Source organism: Sycon ciliatum, chromosome 9 (assembly GCF_964019385.1).
Source record: "Sycon ciliatum chromosome 9, ocSycCili1.1, whole genome shotgun sequence".
Taxonomy (NCBI): domain Eukaryota; kingdom Metazoa; phylum Porifera; class Calcarea; order Leucosolenida; family Sycettidae; genus Sycon; species Sycon ciliatum.
Window position 1 is genome coordinate 15,765,129 of NC_088651.1, and position 21,723 is coordinate 15,786,851.

The window sequence follows — 21,723 nt, forward strand, 5'->3', positions numbered from 1 at the left end:
ATTGTTGAAAACTATCAAACAAGGCTTAGAAATTACTACTACTACCAACCGACCCTTTAGGCCCAGTGTAGTGTGTAGGCACGCACTGCGGCCACGTGTACACGCACTTGTCTAGACGAACGACAGTCGACACGGGGCATGGCCTACAATCAGTGACGTCAATCTGCAGAAGCCTAGAGCACTAGCAGTACTACATGACACTGCCCTTAGGCTGAGTACTATTAGTATTACTACTAATTCCATTACTGGTAACGGAAGTGAAGGTTACGGATGATTGAGCACTGCCTGCACATATGCGATGCATGCAGGCTGGCACTGTACTGAGCAAGCAGAGCGTGCGATGTGCGAGGCATTCGTCGACCACTGCCACTGGACCGTCAGCACCGAGACGAGAACGCAGTGCAGTGGCCGTGGAGCACCAAGTCCACGGGCAGTATTACCCGTGGCAGTAGCAACGACATCGAAACTGTAAAGACAATCATTCTCAGTTGCATGCAGTCCGCAAGCATTAGAATTTGGAGCAAGATGTACTGAAGAGCTGTTGGTAAAGGTAGTCCTGTGTCTTCCTGAACGCTTTACGACATTACGTGCCGTGTTTATTCTATCCACGACATCCGAAATTTACAAATAATTAACAAACAGCAAGAGAGTGTTGTGTACAGATCTAGTCAGTATGTCGTCACGGAGGAATTCTGGTAGCGAGGGGGATCATCAAGACAGAGAAAAGACAGGGAAAAAGGACGATGAGTTCGTCATGGTCGACGAGAGCTCCCTGCATGGATTTAGCGGCGCACACGCTGCCGCTGAAAACCAGACTACGGGTAGTTCATTGTGGGCCAGCGTCAAGTCCATTGGCAGTTCGGCATTGACTTTCATCCACGCTAAGCGTATAGGAGAGGGTGCTATGCCGAGAGAACCTGAAGTCCCTACATCGGTTAATCCACCGAAGTCTGCGCATATTGCGCAGGAGGTGGTGACGTGTGACCAGGAGACGGTAAGTGGAGTGCCATCGGCTGAACAGGGAGATTTTCCAAGTCAGAGCCCAGAGCCTCGTTCAAGGCGGCTGCCTGAAGGACATCCTGAGGTCGCCGTTGCTAGCGCCAGATGTCAGGCGGCCTTCAGTCACCGTTCTGAGAGCAGACGTGGGTCAGGGGAGGCGCAGCTTAGCACACCGCTACATCCCTGCCTCAGGCCTTTGATTCCCGAACCTCATACTCACGACCCGTCCAGTGATCGCAAGGGCGTGAAAGTCAAAGAGTTTCTCTCTGGCATATCCAGTAGAGCTGTACACGGGAATCAACCTACTAGTAGAACCAGAGACAACCTCTCTGCCACTGCAGACGAGGACAGCGAGGGTGATAATGATGAGCGCCGAAGGCTGGTGCCTGAAGACAAACTACCTACTCAGGTGGGACCAGCATCAGGAGTGGAAGATTCTTCCTCTCCCGTTACCTTCATTTGGTGTAAGAGCATTAGTTCTGAAGACACTGCCTCCACGTCGTCCATCGGCCGTGGCGTTGCAAGGGAATTGCAAAATGACGGTGTTCCGAACGAAGAAACTAAAGACTCAGCGGACGAATCTGATAAGTCGGCATCCAGCCTTGGCAATGCTAGTGTGTGTAGGCAACAACTGCAGAATCAAGACGAAGAGCTTGATATGTCGCCGGAGACGCAGGTGGCACCACAGTCCCCATGCACCAGCCAGAGCTCGTCCGCGTCCGATAGAACCGACTCTTTCTCCGTTGTCGGCGCTCCTCAGGATTCCGGCGACGCCTCGGATGGGACGGATTCTTTCTCCGTTGTCGACGCTCCTCAGGATTCCGGTGACGTATCGGATAGGACGGATTCTTTCTCCGTTGTCGACGCTTCTCAGGATTCCGCATCGGATTGGACAGATTCTAGCGACAACACTGATACAACCGATCTGTCCGATCTGTCTGACTCTGAATGTGAATCCCCATGCACCAGCCAGGCCACGTCGACTTCGGATGGATCGGATTCTTTCTCTGTTGTCTATACTTCTCAGGAGTCCGGTGATGCCTCGGATGGTCCGGATTCTTTCTCCGTTGTCGACGCTCCTCAGGATTCCGCATCGGATTGGACAGATTCTAGCGACAACACTGATACAACCGATCTGTCCGATCTGTCTGACTCTGAATGTGAATCCCCATGCACCAACCAGGCCACGTCGACTTCGGATAGATCGGATTCTTTCTCTGTTGTCTATACTTCTCAGGATTCTGGTGACCCATTGGAGTCATTAGATTGGCCGGATTGGAGCGACAACGATGATATCCGCGATCTCTACACTTCTGAGGATTTCAGTGACGCATTAGATTGCCCGGATTCGAGTGACAACGATAATACACCCGAACTACACACTTCTCAGGATTCCAGCGACCGATTGGATTGGCCGAATTCGAGCGATAACGATAATAAACCCAATCTGCACACTTCCAAGGATTCCAGCGATCCATTGGATTGCGCGGATTCGAGCGACAACGATGATGCACCCGAACTGCCAGATTCCGAATGTGAATCCGGGCACAGCGAGCCTGACACAACTACAGAGAATGTTCCAGTGGCTTGTGACGTTGCAGAAGGCAACGCGCTTCAGATCATTGCAAAGGAGAAAGCTGCAGTCTCAACTCCTGTAGAGCTTGACACAACTGAAGGGAAAATTTTAGTCGCTTGTCAAAATCCAGGATGTAACGCTATCCCGACAGCCACCAACTCGAAGCTGGGAGCCACTTTGGAGTCAACAGCTAACCGAACAGATGCGTTTTTTATAAAACTGTCTGGACAAGGAGGGCGAGTGCGAAAGGCTATCGTCGAGGCCCTCTATGCAGGCGAACGTGTTGAATGTGAAACCAATCAAGTTCTCTCAGAGAAAGGTTCAACAATTGAAGAGCTGACGCGCACACGAGGCCAGTCCAAAGCAACCGCACAGGAAAGCGTTGTTCGCAAAGTGGAAACTTCTGCTAGCGAGGCGAGTTGTTCCATCAGGCAGACCCAAGGACGAGAAAACTCCAGCTTGAGACTTGGACGAGAAGGAAACGTTGACAATACGTGTCGTCCAAGTCCTCGGTACCCTGTGTCTGATTCAGCACACTCCAACGCCACAGTTATTCCAGGCATTTCCTCACGCAAATCTCAGTCTTCCAAGGATGGTGAACACATGTCCGGCCCGAGACAGGGCTGCGCCAAAGTGTCTCATTCGCTGAACGACCAAGACAAAGTACGCTGGAGAACACTTCCGCCAGTCCCATATCCCATAATAGTTCATAACTGCAGACCGCCTTGGGACTCCTCCGATCATGTCGTATTCACACCGCCTTGGGACTCCTCCGATCATGTCATATACAAACCACCTTTCGGTCAAACAACGTCTCTACAGCTGGCGAAGACAACTGTGCAGGCAGCTACAGGAGACGCTGCCAAGCCATCCAACTTGGCTGAGAGGACCATCATTACAAGTGCCATTAGTCCGAACACAGCTGCGGTGGGTGATGTGTGCGCACAGCGTCATGACAGCAGTCTGATTGGGGGACTCTCAGACACGATGCATGCAGACCAACTGTCATCACGCAAGAGATCCGCAGCTCTCGGGTTTCCCGCTAAGGAGGACACACCACAGCCGTTGGCAATGCCTGCTATACGATCTCCTCCGCCTCCTAACGCGGGTAAGGAATCTTGGCCAAAAGAGCCGGGTGTCTCAAATTCCGGCTGCTGCTGGCCAATCAAACAGTTGTTGCGGCGGCGCTCCGGCAGAACGAGCCCCACTATACCGGAATGGTAATGATTTCTAGCTCCAGGGTCTTCCTAACAGAGAATGGCTCTCATGTGCAGTATGAATGCGAAGTGGTATTGAGAACTGGTGGAGCACATCAGACCCCGTCACCACGTCCACGATTCATGCCTGCCATGCTGCACCGCTGCTTTGCATGTCATGATTGGAAGCTGTGGCCTTAGTAAAAAAACAAACAAAAAAAACTGCTGATGGATACGAACCTGGAGCCGGCCAATGGTTAGTAGCCGGTGTATTTCTCAAGAATTTGTCCATTAGTGACGGACGATATCCCCGGTTCTGACCATACATTGTCTTCCATCTCCATAACCTCTTTAGTCCCTGGATTGCTACGACTTAGGCGTTAGGGTGGTTGGCACTTCCTCCGAGCGTGAATCACCTCGCACGATCTTTACGCTTGCGAGGTTGTGTGTGTGTGTGTGTAGTAGTAGTAGTAGTAGTAGTAGAATTTATTTTTTTGATAGGGAAGGCCCTACATGTATACAGACGTTGCCGTCTTGTTACAGGGAACCCTGTGTGTGTGTGTGTGTGTGTGTGTGTGTGTGTGTGTGTGCGTATGTGTGTGTGTGTGTGTGTGTGTGTGTGTGTGTGTGTGTGTGGTGTGTGTGTGTGTGTGTGTGTGTGTGTGTGTGTGTGTGCGCGTGTGTGTGTGTGTGTGTGCATCGATGCATTTCAACAATCACGAGACAATAAACACTAAAACTTTCATATTCATTTGTTTTATGTGTATTGCAGTGTGTGAGTTTGTCGCAAAAAACGGTGCGTGTCGAGCTGTACAGTATTTTGTATTTTGTTTTTAATTTACATCGCAAGTCAAACGGTCAATCATGATGACAGATGTTGCGCGCTACAAAATTTTCTGGCTTATGTTCTTAGACTCGATCTCGAAGGATGTGGGCGACCACGCTGGGGCTATCTCGAGTTCTACATGCACGCCATCAGACTCTGCAGCGTGTGGATATATATACACTGCACATGTACTTGAAGCACCATCCTGTGTATCACAGTATGGAAACTTAGAGACGATAATTTTCAAGAAAACCAATCAGATCCCCTGGCTCTCCTACCCTGTCCTTGCCTCGAGTATCGTGTTCACTGGTGTGCACAGCCTCTTGTGTCGTTAAGCTACAGTTAAACCTGGTGTAAGCGACCTCTGTGTTTAGCGATCACCTGCTATTAACGACCGCTTTTCCATGCACCGACAGTTCTACACAGACACAGTGGGACCTGGTTCTAAAACCCACCTGGCTTTAGCGACCGATTTTGCTTGCACCGTGGGGTGGTCGCTTAAACCAGGCTTTACAGGACATGTGCATGGCTGTACTCTTCTTCCTTGTACGCCTTTTAGGACATCTCAGGACCTACGTCGTACATATACATATACATGTACAACGGGTTTACCATGGCTGCATAACATGTATCTTTAGGTATGTTAAAATTACGGCATCAGGGACCTGTCAGGTTTCAGGTGTAACGTAGAATTTCAATGTAGGTGACCAGCTTTCCCTGTACATACAGTACACACTCCAGTGCCATTTAAGCATAAAGTAAACTTAGATTTCTCTACGGAAATTAGACAAATTTAAGTTTCACCGAAAATAACATAATTATTATGCAGAATGCAGTTCCACAGCATGCATAAAAAAACCGGTTGGAAGAATGCACTTACAAGTCAACTACTTAGAAGTAATAGTCGGCACATACCGGTACTAAATTTCGGCGAAAGTGTATCCAAGATGTGCTAGAGCTGTTAGCCAGTTAGTTGAAGGACGTCAGTACCGTCGGTCAGTGTCGTGCAATGTTATCGCATGAGCTGATTGTTTAGTAACTGATAGTGTTAGTGGACACTATTGCGTAACTTGTACAGTTTCTTGGTGCTTTTTTCTGTACTTTAAAGTGTATTGCGATAAAATTTTGTTCGGCATGGTTATTATTATTATTTTATTATTTTTTTTCTCAATTCTTTTTTTTTCTGTGGTTGGCTTTCACCCTTGTCTCAGTTTTATTGGCCGTCATCATGATGTGCCATGAGATAATGATATAAATACAAAAAAAAAAATTCATGGATGACATGGCGTCAACCAATATTATGAATGAGGGCTACCAGCCATGGTTTAGCGTGACAGTGGCAGTAACGGCTGAAATTTTTAATGCAGCCGAAATGTGGCTTACAATGTAGATCTAGTAGGAGGCTGAAATTCAAACCAGCCGAAAAATTGTTAAACCTACAGTATTAATAATCTGCGAGGAGATATTGTTACGGACGAAGAGCTGCGCAAGCATTCTTATCAGTATTCAGGTCTACTCGCTGGCATGCCGTTACCCGCACATACATGTACATCATGGATTTTCACCTACCGATTACTCTTTAGCATGACGATCGAATATTCAGTTATAATCGCTAGTAAACAGTTCATGTCGATTTTGCGTGCAAAAATTATTACATTTCCACGGTTAAGTTGTGACCAAAATGACCAAAGATGGAAGAATAGCTCTGAAAAGCAGCGAGTTTTTACTGAATTAATCCCTTATTACAATCATCACCACTGGTAATAGTAAAACATTGTGTTTACTGCTGGTTGAAACATCAACAGGAAGGGTTCAATTTAGGTCGTTTTGGGTGTAAAATATGACACAACCAAAACCGTAACGATTGGCTACATCCACTGCTCTTTGGTATAATCGTTTCAACCGTAGTAAACATTACACATTTACTACAGTGATGGTCAATGATTCGCTGGAATCAGGCAGCATTTTTCGCTGCTTGGCTATTGTTCCGTATTGATCCGCTCACCTCTGTACACAAATGGAGACCGCTTCGATAGGCCTAATGGCCTCTGGGGAATCCTTGAAATATTTTTTAAAATTCAAAATTCTCTCCGTTCTCCTTTATTTTTTCTTTCTTTCGGTGAAATGTCTGTTCGGCGAATTGGCCGCTCGGTGAACTGTCATTCTGTGAGTTGTGCATTCGGTGAAATGGGCATTCTGTGAACTGGGTATTCGGTGAGCTGTCGTTCGGTGAACTGTCGGATGGTGAACTGTCGGTCGGTGAACTGTCGTTCGGTGATATGTCGGGACACCCATCGATATTATGTAATTATCGCATTCGAATCCTTCAAAGAATAGCAGTTTCACCGCATAACTGTTTCATCGAAAACATGTCGCTGATGCCAGGACTACACATCATATTTGGATCCATTTGTTCCGCGGAGAGACATTGCCGAGTGGTTTAATAGTGACCTACTTTGAAACTTACTACATCGGCGGGCTAAAAGATGATAGGACCAGAAAAAACGCCTTTGTTTCACCATCAGTCGGGGTACTCGTGGAACGCCCACACAAGAACGGCTAGTGGAGTTGGGTCAATAAGTGAGGAGCGGTACTGGAATTTTGATCAGCGCCTGCGCACCGTAGTGATCACTAGGAGTTGAGCAACACGTACCACTGGAATTTTGGGCGCCATTGTCCATAATCTGGCTTTCTTTGTGGAGCCGTGTTGTGATAATTTCTAGGGCTGAAACGAATGCTCTGTGAAACGAACGAATATTCTTTTCCGAATACATGCGAAACGAAGAATATTCCGAATTTTCTAAACCATGCAATTTCCATGGATACCTAGTTTTATCCATGGTAACCATAGACCATTAACTGGCATACACCCCAATTACAAGAGAGACATTTGAAAAATCATTTGTCTTGCTGATTATAACACATGGAAAGAAGCAAGCCTACTTATATTTTGCACAAAATAAGGTTGATCGATGTCAAAAAGGCGAGTTTCTGTACATTTACGAATATTCCTATTCTACTTTAACGAAGAATATTCTTTTTCCGCCTTGCATATTTCGAATATTCGAATACTTTGAATATTCCTTTCAGCCCTAATAATTTCCTATAATATTATGTCGTCATACAAAAACTGAACCAGCTACATGTATCTATCCGTTTCACGGGCTTCACCACTGTTGTAACAGTTATGCAATATAGACTTTTGATATTAGGCCAAGGTAAGTGATTTTCGGTGAATTGTCCATTCGGTGAAAAAATGCGTCTGTGAATCGGGAATCGACGAAACCGAATTCTGTGAATGAAAATTCTGTGAATTGATATTTCGGCGAATCCATATTGGTGGTGAACTGTCATTCTGTGAAACGCCTTTCGGTGAAACGTCGTTCTGTGAATGGTCTTTCTGTGAACGCGTTTTCGGAGAAGTCTTGAAATTTTCTTGAATCTCTTTTCATTGTAACCCCAACTAGAAAAGGCGGCTGTCAAAAGTATTCATTTGCATCAGGAGATCGATCCCCTCGGCAGGCCATCGCCTCTGGGAGATCCTTTAGAGAAAGGATATTATTTTTGTGGTTCTGTTATACTGTTCTGCGTTGAAAGTAATCTTGTCCTCTATCGGTACTGTATTCTGGATCGGGGACCGGGACCAGGCAGTTGTGCTTAAAAATAAACAATACCCGCTAGTCTAAACACTCGTAAATCATTGCTCCGGATTTGTGTTACAACCTCGGTTGCGAGTGCTACATACATGACTTGTATACATTTGCCTGACTACATCGCTACATAACCTCTTTTTAATGTGTAGCAACGTGGTCAGGTAAATGAACAGCATTTCCCGATAATATCCCGATAATTATGAATTTATCCACTATTACTATATCTATGAAACTCGTTATGCTGCTCAAACCTCACATAATGCTCGTTTTGTTCCTTCTAATGCTCCGATGCTCGGATTGTCTCATAATGCCGGTATTATCGGCTGGTCCCTAACCAAGACCAGCACCCTGAAGACTGCGACTGGTAAGAATTTGATTTTAGGGTACACTTCCCCTTTAATTCCGTATTTGTTTGTTTGTTTATTTGTGCTGGACTACGTTGGCATGCCTGATTAAACTACAGTTCTAGTATGTAGGATACTCAATTGTGTACCATGCACTTGATCAGCGCTGGTGGCCTGCAAGGCAAAGGGTTCGGAGGTCGAGAGGGCCACAAGCTATGAGAAATCGGAGGCTTTCGCACGTTTCTTTTCCCACAAGTGCAGTGTGCAAGGCCGCGACCTTAGCACGATGGACTTACCGGACACGGCATTCGCTGACGCACCTGCACTAACGACAGTCCACTTTCGCCCCGATGCAGTCCACCGGCTTTTAGCTCGCCTGGATGCCTCAAAGGCGACTGGACCCGACGGTATTTCCGCTCGTGTCTTGAAGGAATGCGCCAGAGAACTTGCCAAGCCACTGTGTCAGCTCTTTGCTCCTTGCTTCCAGCACGGAGTCCAGCCACAAATGTGGAAGACTGCCAGCGTGGTTCCAATCCACAAGCGATCTTCACGATCCGCCCTAAGGAATTATCGTCCAGTTTCACTGCTGAGCATAATCTCTAAGATCATGGAGAGCGTTATCAATCGTCAGCTCATGAATCACCTTGAGCGTTACAAACTCCTGACACCCCACCAGTTCGGGTTTCGTCGCCGCCCCGGGACCTCAGATGCGCTACAGGCTCTACACCACGCCTGGATCACAGCCGTCGGACGAGGCGGTGCAGCACGTATTCTAGCCGTGGATATTAGAGAGGTTCTGCTACACGGAACTACGTACCAAACTCCGTGTCAACTGCAGTGAAGATTGACACGGATTTTTCGTACGTTGCGCCGGTTCCGCTGTACGTAGCATGCTCGTAGCATGCACGAACACCCCGCCACATTTAGAAAAGCGATCCTGTCAGCTTTTCTATTATTGTGTTCACATGGCAGAAAAAACGACATCGCTATGCTACGTAAGTTTCTACGTAAGGTGCTCGGTATTTCACTTAGGCTACGTAAGTCTCTACGTAAGGTGCTCGGTATTAGATCTACCAACGCGTGGTAGCCGTGTGCTGCGCACGTGCACGGCAGACATTGTGTTCAGTGCATGCAGTCCGCGGATCCGTGTTCGGATGTGCATGCGCGAGGAACTTCACTTCCTTCTTTGGAACTGCTTCTTGCATGAACTGTTTCGGATATTTCGTCTCCTGGCCTGGCTTATTTCGTTTCGGCGCTGCTGAGACCTCCTTTCGCGGAATATTACTCAATGACAGGTGAGTTGACCAGTTGCCTTTGATTCTGCTTGTGTTGACTCTTTCATTCAGGAAAAGTGTGCTGATTTTAGGGCGGAAATTAATAATGGAAAAGTTGACAGGATCTCTTTTCTAAATTTTGCTCTTCTGCTGCCGAGCTGCGAGGCCGCCTTTTACGGAATACTCGATGACAGGTGATCTCTAAGTTGACCGGTTTCCTTCGATTCATTTGCTTATGTTCACCTTTCATTTACGGAAACGTGTGCTGATTTTATTCGGATTTAGATCCATTTTTATCTCTTTGCCCTTGTCTACAGTGTGCGAAGAACGCGAGTTCAACTTCTTGACGGTAAGGCTTATGTTAGATGTGCTGTCGAAATACTCATATTCATTGTACATTGGTACGTTACAAGTAAGGCACTGGTCAGTGGCATACTATCGTTGGCAGTTCCCAATCTGGAGGGAAAGGTTCAAGTACCAATTGACCGAGTTTGCAAAATAAATTCGCATATCAGGGGAAATCTCTATTGTGGAGAGGTTCAGTAACTTGTTTGTTTCATACGAAACAAGCCAATGGGTGCAGTCTCGTGAAAATCTCGAACTTGTATGATTGGATTTGTTTACTCAAGTCTGGGCTGTTTGATTTGTGAGTAACGCCGAGATTGCACTGCCCCAAATAAAGTTTCGTGCCGCCAAAGCAAGAATTGCGATCTGCAATCTGTTTGTAGTACCTGTAAGAATGTGGAGTACATGTATCGTACTTTCCCTGTTGCTGTTTCAGTTGCCGTCATGTTGCTAAAGAAAGGTTCAGTAGAGAGGTTCTGCAAAACGAAAATTCGAACGAAGTTTCGCGACAGTCCTTGCGAAAGTGTGTGCGAATTTTTGCACGAACTTTGCGTTCTGCACATTTTCGTAGTTTGCGCGGGCCAAGTGCACGTACGCCATGACCCGATCTCACGAAATTTCCTACGACAGTTCATTTTGCGTTCCCTGCAAGTTTCGCACTTCATGATGTAGAGCGAAAGTTTGTACGCATTTCGTTTTGCAGAATCTCTCTAGTGACTCAATTGTTTCATACGAGACGAGTCAATGAGTCGGTGTGGCTAAGAATCTTTCGCTGTAGAAGAAATCTATTCGTATGTCTATTGGAGATATATTTGTGTTCTCTGGTTATAAAATAGGTTAAGCTCACAGAATAAATACCATCGTTCCCTTGGTGTTCGTCCTAAAGAGGTCCTAAAGAGGACTAGATATCATTCATACTCACCAAAAGATGTGTAAGACTTTATTATTGTGGAGTGCCTTGTTTATCTCTCAGTACCTCCAACCATAGCCTTGCCCCTTTTCTCCTCAGGATCAGTGTAGTTGTTGGAACGAGGTTTTGGACTCAGCAATGTATTCGTTTACATTTTAATACATGTTTATTGTTCCTCCTTTGCTGTGTTGTTTTAGACAATCGTGGACTAACAGTTTGAAGTCATTGAACTACTTCCAAAAGTTGTATCGACATCGACAGGATTACGATTTCAGTTTCAATATGATGCTGGATGACCTTATCACGATAACCCATGACTATAAATCATTATAAACACAGAATCAACAAAAACATCTGCGACACGCACCTGGCGCATGGCTACATTTCTCAAATAAATCTGATTGAGGGTGGAGAAATCTGAAAGGCAAGACAATTTCATGAAATTCTGCAACAGCAACATGCACAGAATGGCCTCCGTATAAAAAAGTATCACCACCACTGCTCACATGTTTCCCCGCAGAAGAACATGCATTATGCTAGTGCCATTTTCTGCAAGAAAAGGCTTGCACATCAATGCGTATAATATGGTATTGATATGATGTGAAGGCCATCATTTACATATTGATATAGGGCATTCCATTGATTGGTACATGGTGACAGAAAAAACAAAAGAAATTATAGCAATAAAAACTGCTTTATGGCAGTTTTCTAAAAAAAGTTATTGTGTTCTAGTCCATGGACCCTGTCTAAAAAGTAAGAAATTAACGAAATGTGATAGCCGAAAATTAAAATTTCACACAAAACCTCACAATAATCACACACAGAATGAAAAGCTACATGCAGAAGACCTTTTCCCCTCGTGATCCTCTTTCCTATGCATGCATGTTGCCAATTGTTGGTGCAGTACAAGTTTAGTGTTGAAAGCAGCATTTCAAGTGTTGTGATTATTGTGAGGCTTTGTGTGAAATTTTAATTTTCGGCTATCACATTTCGTTAATTTCTTCCTTTTTAGACGGGGTCCATGGACTAGAACACAATAACTTTTTTTAGAAAACTGCCATAAAGCAGTTTTTATTGCTATAATGTACTCTGTACGCTCAGTTTTCACACGGAGTCCAGTCCGCTTCACACGGAAAACGGTATGAAAAAATCCGTATGAAACTTGATCCCGTACCGCGGCGAGGTTTCCATACGTACTTTGGCACGTTTTACCGTGTGGCAGAACCTCACTAGTGCCAGAGCATTCGACCGTGTGTCCCATGCTGGCCTCCTGCACAAAGTCCGCCATCTTGGCATTGGCGGCCCCCTGCATACCTGGCTCTCTTCCTATCTAGGTGGACGGTCCATTCAATGCTTGGTGGGCGGCCAAACCTCACCGCTGTATACCATATCAGCAGGAGTTCCCCAAGGGAGCATACTCGGCCCTACACTCTTCCTGATTTACGTGAACGACGCCTCAGAGACCCTGTCACCCGGAGCCCATCTGGAGGCGTACACCAACGATACTACCTTGTATAGCCTGATATCCCTCGACACATCCCCAGCCGACGCAGCATTGAGCCTCCAGACTTCTGTTGATCGCTTGCATCAGTGGGGCCGAGGATGGCGCATCTCCTTCGAACCGTCGAAGTCCCAAGCCATGACCGCCACTCTCCGCAGAACCCCCATCAATTTGCCTCGCATTGTCTTCGGCGGCACTCCTGTCCTTGAGGAGAAGGCTCTCTCTTTACTTGGAGTGACCTTTGACTCGAAGCTGTCATTCAGCACTCATCTCCAGAAGGTTGCCACTCGAGCCAAACAACGCCTGGGCTTCCTGCGCCGTGCAGCGCACATTCTCTCTCCAGCCGGCCGCACCACAGTAAACAAGACATTTGTTCGACCAGTTATGAAGTATGCCCCCCCTCATCTGGATAGGTCCTCCGCCCAGCTACCTGCAACGCCTGGATCATATCCAACGCTGTGCTCTGCGAATCATCGGTCCAGGTGCACTATTACCTAGCCTGGCCATCCGTCGTACTGTTGCCTCGCTTGCCTGCCTATACAAGCTGCATTACCTGCCTGGCCCTCCGCAGCTACTCTCTGTTTTGCCACCGCGCCATTTCCCCTCATCCAGCCCCAGAACTCGCAGCGAGCATGGTAGCGTCATTGGCCATGACCACCAGCTCCAACACCAGCTGCTTGCATCTGTCCCGCTGGCATTAAAGCGCTCGTTCCCACACTGCAGTATTAGTGACTGGAACTCCCTCCCCGCCGCTCTTCTGTCCCAGCCTCCCCACAGCAAGGGAATACAAGCATTCAAAACTAATGTTTATCGCCATCTGCGAAGCACAAACTGGCTCTGGGCAGTCGACTCGCTATGATGATGCTCTCGTCGTTCTCCTCTATCCCTATCTATGCACCACAACTGGCTCAGACAACCGACTCGCCATGATCAGCCATGATGATGCTCCTCTCAGTAACAGCCCTTGTAATTTGTTAATAGTCTCACAGTTTCTTCCGCACACTCGCTGGTGTTAACCCTTCCTTTCTTTTCATTTTGCTGACTCGTACAGCTCTATCTTTTGTTTTTGGTGCGTGTTTTTGGCCGTGATGCCGAGACCTCAGGTCGGCAGAGCCATCAATGCCCCACCGTCACTGCTGCGTCTTGGTGCAGCCCCTGCTCAATAGCTGTCACGTTCGTCCTAGGGTGCGTTCTTAAGTTAAATCCTCTCGAAAAAGTTGGAGACTCTCCGAAAAGTTCGAGAGCTGTTCTTATATCCTCTCCGACTTTTAGGAGGCTCTCCAAAGCTCTCCAAGCTTCAGAGGTGGTTGAAACTTGGAGATTCCCGCGGTTTGGGATCAGCGCATGCGAACTAGGCTAAAAGCCACGTGTTGATCATGAGTGTGCGCATTTCCCTTTTCGCATACGCACAGCGCATACTATATTCGTGGCACTCAAGATCGCGGCCCCTTTGGCGCTTCATTTTGCTTGACATCTGCAAAATATCTCCGAATTCTTCGAGACCCGGTCTTGAAGAATCCCAGTTTCTTCGACTTCTCTTTTCTTTTTCTTCTTCTCCTAGAAGCTAGAGAATTTAAGGGGGCACATCACCCAAAAATTTCATATGGCATTCAATTGACCGTAACTTTGGTGTTTCTCAGTGGATTTGAGTGAAATTTTGACCACACACTCCTGCCACTATGCTGGCCCTCAGGACATGATTTACAAGTTCTTGCGCCTCACTGACAGGCTTTCCAGGCCGGAAAAACTCAAATTTCCGGCCTAGTGCTACGGTGTGCGAGCCACCCAGGAGCCAAACAAATGCATTTACATTTTTTTCACATTTTCGTGCCCATTCTGTCCGTGCGCGGGACCCAAACCTAAAACAAGTCCAGAAGCAGCCATGGGTGGTGGGGTAGGGCCCCTCAACGTGGCCCTGGAATCTGTCACAACGGAACGAGTGGGCGTTCTTTCACGGACTCCCACAGACCCAAGTCAATTTTTGAATTTTTTTAGGTTTGGCACGTGCTACGAGGTCGTACCTTTGATACAACATCCAGTGCTGGGACCTCCACAGCAAGCCATTTCCACAGCGCTGCACACCAAATCCAGGATGCCCTCAGAAACCGGCAAAGACTGCCACTCACGTTTCACTACTGCCTAGTACTGAATCCTACCTGACTTCTTGACACGACTCAAACTTGCCAAAGTCACTAAATCAACGTCAACTACAATAATCAAGCCACATATCTGCAACGTCACGAGGGTGCTGGCAAAAGTCCTGCTGCACGGCGGCGGGCTTCGCCCGCCGCCGTGCAGCCCAATACGTGGTTTTTTAACGTGATTTTTTGGACTTTTTTGGACTTGGGGCAAAATTCTGCACACTTTCGCGTGTTTCCATAATACGACAAGTTGCGCACGGTCTGCTCACATTCAAATACAGTGCTGCCAACAAATGACAGCATGCAACAAAAATATCTTTCCTTGCAAGGGCACATTTTCGGCCATAACTCTTGAACGGCTGGTCAGATAGGGACACAGTTTTCAGAGAATTTGCAGCTATTCATGCTCTTTCAGCTGACGTAGCACTCAATATGAATTTACAAATTCGATTTTTCAGCGAATTTTTGGGTGATGTGCCCCCTTAAGGGGGCACATCACCCAAAAATTTCATATGGCATTCAATTGACCGTAACTTTGGTGTTTCTCAGTGGATTTGAGTGAAATTTTGACCACACACTCCTGCCATTATGCTGGCCCTCAGACATGATTTACAAGTTCTTGCGCCTCACTGACAGGCTTTCCAGGCCGGAAAAACTCAAATTTCCGGCCTAGTGCTACGGTGTGCGAGCCACCCAGGAGCCAAACAAATGCATTTACATTTTTTTCACATTTTCGTGCCCATTCTGTCCGTGCGCGGGACCCAAACCTAAAACAAGTCCAGAAGCAGCCATGGGTGGTGGGGTAGGGCCCCTCAACGTGGCCCTGGAATCTGTCACAACGGAACGAGTGGGCGTTCTTTCACGGACTCCCACAGACCCAAGTCAATTTTTGAATTTTTTTAGGTTTGGCACGTGCTACGAGGTCGTACCTTTGATACAACATCCAGTGCTGGGACCTCCACAGCAAGCCATTTCCACAGCGCTGCACACCAAATCCAGGATGCCCTCAGAAACCGGCAAAGACTGCCACTCACGTTTCACTACTGCCTAGTACTGAATCCTACCTGACTTCTTGACACGACTCAAACTTGCCAAAGTCACTAAATCAACGTCAACTACAATAATCAAGCCACATATCTGCAACGTCACGAGGGTGCTGGCAAAAGTCCTGCTGCACGGCGGCGGGCTTCGCCCGCCGCCGTGCAGCCCAATACGTGGTTTTTTAACGTGATTTTTTGGACTTTTTTGGACTTGGGGCAAAATTCTGCACACTTTCGCGTGTTTCCATAATACGACAAGTTGCGCACGGTCTGCTCACATTCAAATACAGTGCTGCCAACAAATGACAGCATGCAACAAAAATATCTTTCCTTGCAAGGGCACATTTTCGGCCATAACTCTTGAACGGCTGGTCAGATAGGGACACAGTTTTCAGAGAATTTGCAGCTATTCATGCTCTTTCAGCTGACGTAGCACTCAATATGAATTTACAAATTCGATTTTTCAGCGAATTTTTGGGTGATGTGCCCCCTTAAGAGCGCACCCTTAGGGTGCGTTCTTAAATCCTCTCGGAAAAGTTGGAGACTCTCCGAAAAGTTCGAGAGCTGTTCTTATATCCTCTCTGACTTTTTGGAGGCTCTCCAAAGCTCTCCAAGCTTCAGAGGTGGTTGAAACTTGGAGATTCCCGCGGTTTGGGATCAGCGCATGCGAACTGCGACTAAAAGCCGCGTGTTCATCATGAGTGTACGCATTTCCCTTTTCGCAGACGCACGTGTGCACTATTACATACATCACTAAAGATCGGAACGCGCTTCATTTTGCTTCATTTTGCTTGACATGTGCAAAATATCTCCGAATTCTTCGAGACCCGTTCTTGAGTAATCCCAGTTTCTTCGACTTCGTTTTTCTTCTTCTCCTAGAAGCTAGAGAATATTAGAACGCACCCTAAGTCTCAATACCATTGTCTTCCTTCATTATTTTCGAGCTGGGAATGTGAACATAGTAAAAAAAAAATACATAAGCCTTTTCAAGTAAGCATGAAAACACGCAAATGCATAGCTGTGTATACGGTGTACATGCACATGTGTAGCCCTTTCCCAAAGACGCCAAAATATTGCGCAACTTATACTTTTCGCAACCATGCCAAAACAAGTGAAAGTTGCTGAAATCGCATCCATATTTTCAGAAAAAGCTCAAAAGTTGCTGATATCGCAACTCGAAATGATGCCAGAAACAACGAATAAAGGAGCGGAAATGGAAAACACTGTGGTACAGCACAACTGCCTGAGCAAAGCCATGCTTACTTTGAAGTACATCATGAATGCATATGTTCGCAGAGTAAAACATGTTAGCTATCGCCTAAGTATAGGAAGATGATGGAGATGATGGAAACAGGATATGCCGATGACATTTCCTTCTATTCGACTGAGCGACAATGTCTTGCCAACTCTCTACCCGTGATAGCTGACGGCCTGGGTGACTGGTCACTCAACGTTAACAGCAGCAGAACAGAGTGGCTTCACATCTCTGCCTCCACCACCGAATGGCGAAGATCGAAGCAACTTGGCTCTCTCTTGGGGGAAGAGGAGGACTTGAGCCGACGAATGGACCAAGCATCAACATCGTTTGGCCTCATGTATTCGCTCTGGATACGACGTCAACTTGTATCCGAGGAAACCAGGCTTCGTCTCTACAATGCCATCGTCCTACCAACACTGTTATACAACTGCTAAATCTGGGGACTGACAGAGGCTGAACTGGAGATGCTGCCGCCTTCCATAGACGTCAACTACGGAACTTGTTCGGAATTAGGTATCCTGCCATCATCTCCAACAAAGACTTATATTCCAGAGCACACACACAGCCACTTTCGCACACCGTTGCTGTCCGCCGTTTCCGGATGTTGGGTCATGTTCTGAGGATGCCCTCAGATGCCCCGCCACAGCAGGCAATGGACAACTACTTCCGTCGAGATGTCACCCGTGTGCGTGGACGCCCGAAATCGAACCTGGCCATGGCAGTCAAGGCAAGCACAGCTGCCAGAGACATGCCACTGAAGACCATGACTGATCTGAGTGGGCTTAGAATTCGCGCTTTGGACAAGCAATCATGGAGAGAACTCTCAGCCTGAGCTGGTTTTGGGGTAGTGAACCCAGGACAGAAGCGGACCAGGCATCATGACTTTGCACATCTATCGTTATGCTGCTTCATTACGCGACCTGTTTTATTATTATTTATTATTATTATTATTATTATTACTATTATAGGAAGATGAACAGACTTGAAATGAGACATTCTCCTTTTTGTTACTCCTTCTCAAAAAGCCAGACCTGATTATGCCAAACTGTATGCCCACATAATCCGCTTACCCCTACATAGTGGCATGCTGAGTGCTTCCACGTGGACTTACTTTGTTCTTCGAGAAGTACACTTGTCATGATGATTTTATGCAATGTTTCATTGCTTCTTGTTGAAGCGGATAGGAGCACCACGGGCACTTCAATGGTCTCCTTCGGGGCGCTCCTCTGGACGCAGTTGCGGAAGAAATACGAAATAGTTTGTGAAAATGAAGAAAGTTGCGATTTCTTCCAAAACAACAGAAAGTTGCGAAAAAAGTGGCGAGCATCTTTAGAGAAGGGCTACACATGTCTGTGTACACTGCGGACCCTAGTTTGTGTTCCTCTGTGTGTCTCGGTGTGTTGTTAATGCTGTATTCGATGACCGTAAGCATAAGGAGAAAGTTGCCGTTGTACGTGATCTTGTCTGTAGTATGTGTGCCCCGTTCAGTCGCTGTCTAGTATGAGATAGCTGGGCTGGTGATGCGTATTGCCTTGACGTGGATCACCTAACTCGTGGCCTTCTAAAGCCGGTCAAAACGCATGCCGTTTCAGTTTTATGGTATCGTGGTGTGTGTGTGTGTGTGTGTGTGTGTGTGTGTGTGTGTGTGTGTGTGTGTGTGTGTGTGTGTGTGTTGGAGTGGCTTGGGCACCTGGCTCGTCTTGATGACACCAGAGTACCGAAGCAGTTGCTGTTTGCCTGTCTCCCTCAGTCTCGGCCATTCTGTGGACCTCGTCGTCGCTGGAAGGACACCATTCACACGGACCTATCCGTGGCTGGAGTGCGTAACTGGTTTGAGTTGGCAAGCGATCGTGGAGAGTGGCGTGGAGTGGTGACAGCAGCAGGTGAGGACAAGGAACCTGCCCCGAAGAGCATCGAGTGCCCAACCTGCAACCGTCTGTTCCGCCGTAGTTCCGACATGGCCCGGCAGAAGTGTTCACCAATCCGTCAGCTCCCGGTATCGGAGCAGCCTGGATCAGTACAGTGTCCAACATGCAACCGATGGCTACGTAGCAGAGGAGGCTTTGCGGTGCATAAGTGTCGGCTAGGCGATGTCGACCAGCCGCTGGCCCCTGCCCCTGCTCCTCTTGTTGTTCCGGGTGTAACTTGCACCAACTGTCAGCGTTCATTTAAATCGGCTGCGGGTCTCAAGCGTCACCGTTGTGGAACCTGTCCAAAGCGCCCTACTGTGGCTGAACGCCAACAATTCAAGTTTCACTGCCAAGTTTGCCACAACCGACGGTTCCGGAGGCGGCAAGATCTGGAACGCCACTTGGAGCATTGCCTTCCTCCCCCCTAACCTCTCTGACAGTACCTCCCATCTGGGAGCGGCGTGGCCAATCCTGGCAGCTGTCAATAGTAGTAGTAGTAGTAGTAGTGTGTGTGTGTGTGTGTGTGTGTGTGTGTGTGTGTGTGCGTGCGTGTGTGTGTGTGTGTGGAGTGTCAAAACGCATGCCGTTTCAGAGTTATGGTCTCGCAGTGTGTGTGTGTGTGTGTGTGTGTGTGTGTGTGTGTGTGTGTGTGTGTGTGTGTCTGTCTGTCACGCTCACAATATATCGTGTTCTGCTTATGATCCTATGTGTTATGTGTAGAAGATTATAGGTTCTTGTGTGCTTTGTGTTCCTCTCTTCTTCGCCTGCGTTATCAGCACTGTTTTCTGCTCGTCACACGTTCACTTATGCCCCCCGCACACAAACACACACACGCACAGTGACACACACAGACACACAAACACGCACACGTGCGTGCTCGCGTGCACACACACGCACGCTCATGTATACGGTTTCTTTGAAAGATGCAAAAATGTCGTGTACATGTTGTGTGAGTCTGGTGCATTCACACGAACTTCAACGGTCTATGCATCTACCAACGGTCTATGCATAATACCATGCACGCGTCACTTCTCCTTTGAGGAAAGAAACCCAAAGCATATCAATGCAATCACATACATGTACATGTATACAAGCTTTAAGTATGTGAATGTACAAAGTATGTTTGTCTTGTTTATGCTGTATGTCACTTGCTGTGCCACCCGTGTTTCGTTCTCTGCTATTGCTACTGCACTGGTCTAGCCAGTAATTACTGTTGATAGGAGACTGAATGTGAACCTGGCTAGGCTTTGTTGGTGGTACTCTCATGTGTGCGTATCCGCGCTGGTTTGTATTCCTCCGACGGTGTGGCACACACATGTGATGTATGCGAGCTTGCGGCATGTACGGACAGTGTGGGCGTGCATCTGCGGCACGCATGTTTGGCATGTTTGTGCTCCACGTGTGCGTGTAGGATTCAAACGTGTGTAACGCAAGCGTGTGGGGCTGCGGCACATCCATTACGTCTGCGGCAGCGTGACATGGCCAGTATGTGGTGTGTGATACGGGTGTGGAAGAGTGGCGCATGGGCGTGTTCGCACTGTGCACGTCTATACTCAAGCTTATTGTCCACTTTCCTCGTCCCAGGAGTGTTTGGATCTGTGGAAAACACGTGAACTGAATACAGTGGAGTTAGTTTGAACTCTTGTGTGCTTTCTGTGCACAGGTTTATCTGCGGAATTGAGTATGGTCAAGAAATGCGTCTGAAAAACCTGAAGCACCATCGATTTTTCCATAACCATTACTCGAATATCCGAGAGCAGGCTCGAGGGCAACCACACTACCGAAAATTACACCTGTTCACGCCCTCCTTTCAGGTTACTGGCTCGTTTTTGCCGACTGCTACGAATCGTACCAAAAATTCAAATGTTCTCCTCCGAATAGCACCATCAGAAAGTCTTTCGGATAATTTTCGATATGCACCTCACGAACATACCACCTTCCTCCACCCATACACCACAAACAATGCATGTTCCATTCGACGAGGTGGGTGTCATGAGTGTTCTTTCACGTCAGTCGACCGAAAGTCATTTCAGGGTGAGAGTCGTTCTCAAGAAAAGATCGCAAAAATCAGTGTAAGTCTCGATGGAACGCTTGAGGATGGACTAGAATATCGTGCTATATTCCCCGGAAATAACGGCTGCTGATTGGCTGAATCCATGGTTTCCTTCCGTACTACGGGATAATCCACGATAAACTGGCTCTCAATTGCCACCACCCATGTTTGTATACAGCCATCCGGAGCAGAGAAACAGCCCGAAGAAAAGCAAATTTTACACATTTGTTTAATAAAATGTAATAATGCCAAATGTTTAAAAAAACCAAATCGCTTCAACGACAATTCGCAGAAAACATTTTCGACGAACGACTGTTCGTCGAATCCTGTTCGTCCCCAAGCCATTTCGTTGACTGGCCCATTAGGTGACTGTCTTTTTCGACGTGTGAACTTCACGCCGAGTGACAGAATAGACGAAAGGTATTTTCATCGACAACCTTTGTCGAGGTGTGGGATTTTCGTCGAATGACACGAAATCGACCTCTAAATATACCTAACAAAACCAAACGAAGGGAAAGGGAAATGTGCAAATGCAAGGCGAACATGGGGCGAGGACACAAACAAGTGAAGGGTGCGAAAGCTTTTCATGGCGTGAGCGTGGTGGTGCAATTCTAACAGATGGATCAAAACAAAATCTTTATTACATATAGGTATGCCCTCCCAACAATCAACCATATAAGGCATATCTCTTCAACCA

The 21,723-nt window shown here is 47.1% G+C and overlaps 1 protein-coding gene across 1 annotated transcript; it reads left to right on the top strand.

Annotated features, from left to right (window-relative positions):
• Positions 1 to 673: 673 nt before the first annotated feature.
• On the top strand, positions 674 to 20,401 carry LOC135824291 (dentin sialophosphoprotein-like). Its single transcript, XM_065337024.1, has 2 exons — positions 674 to 3,683; positions 20,385 to 20,401. The coding sequence occupies exons 1-2, from the start codon at positions 674 to 676 to the stop codon at positions 20,399 to 20,401; spliced, it is 3,027 nt and encodes a 1,008-aa protein (XP_065193096.1).
• Positions 20,402 to 21,723: the final 1,322 nt, after the last annotated feature.

What these genes read in the sequence shown, in the direction of transcription:
- LOC135824291 (XM_065337024.1), top strand. Translation starts at nt 674, where the DNA reads ATGTCGTCACGGAGGAATTCTGGTAGCGAGGGGGATCATCAAGACAGA.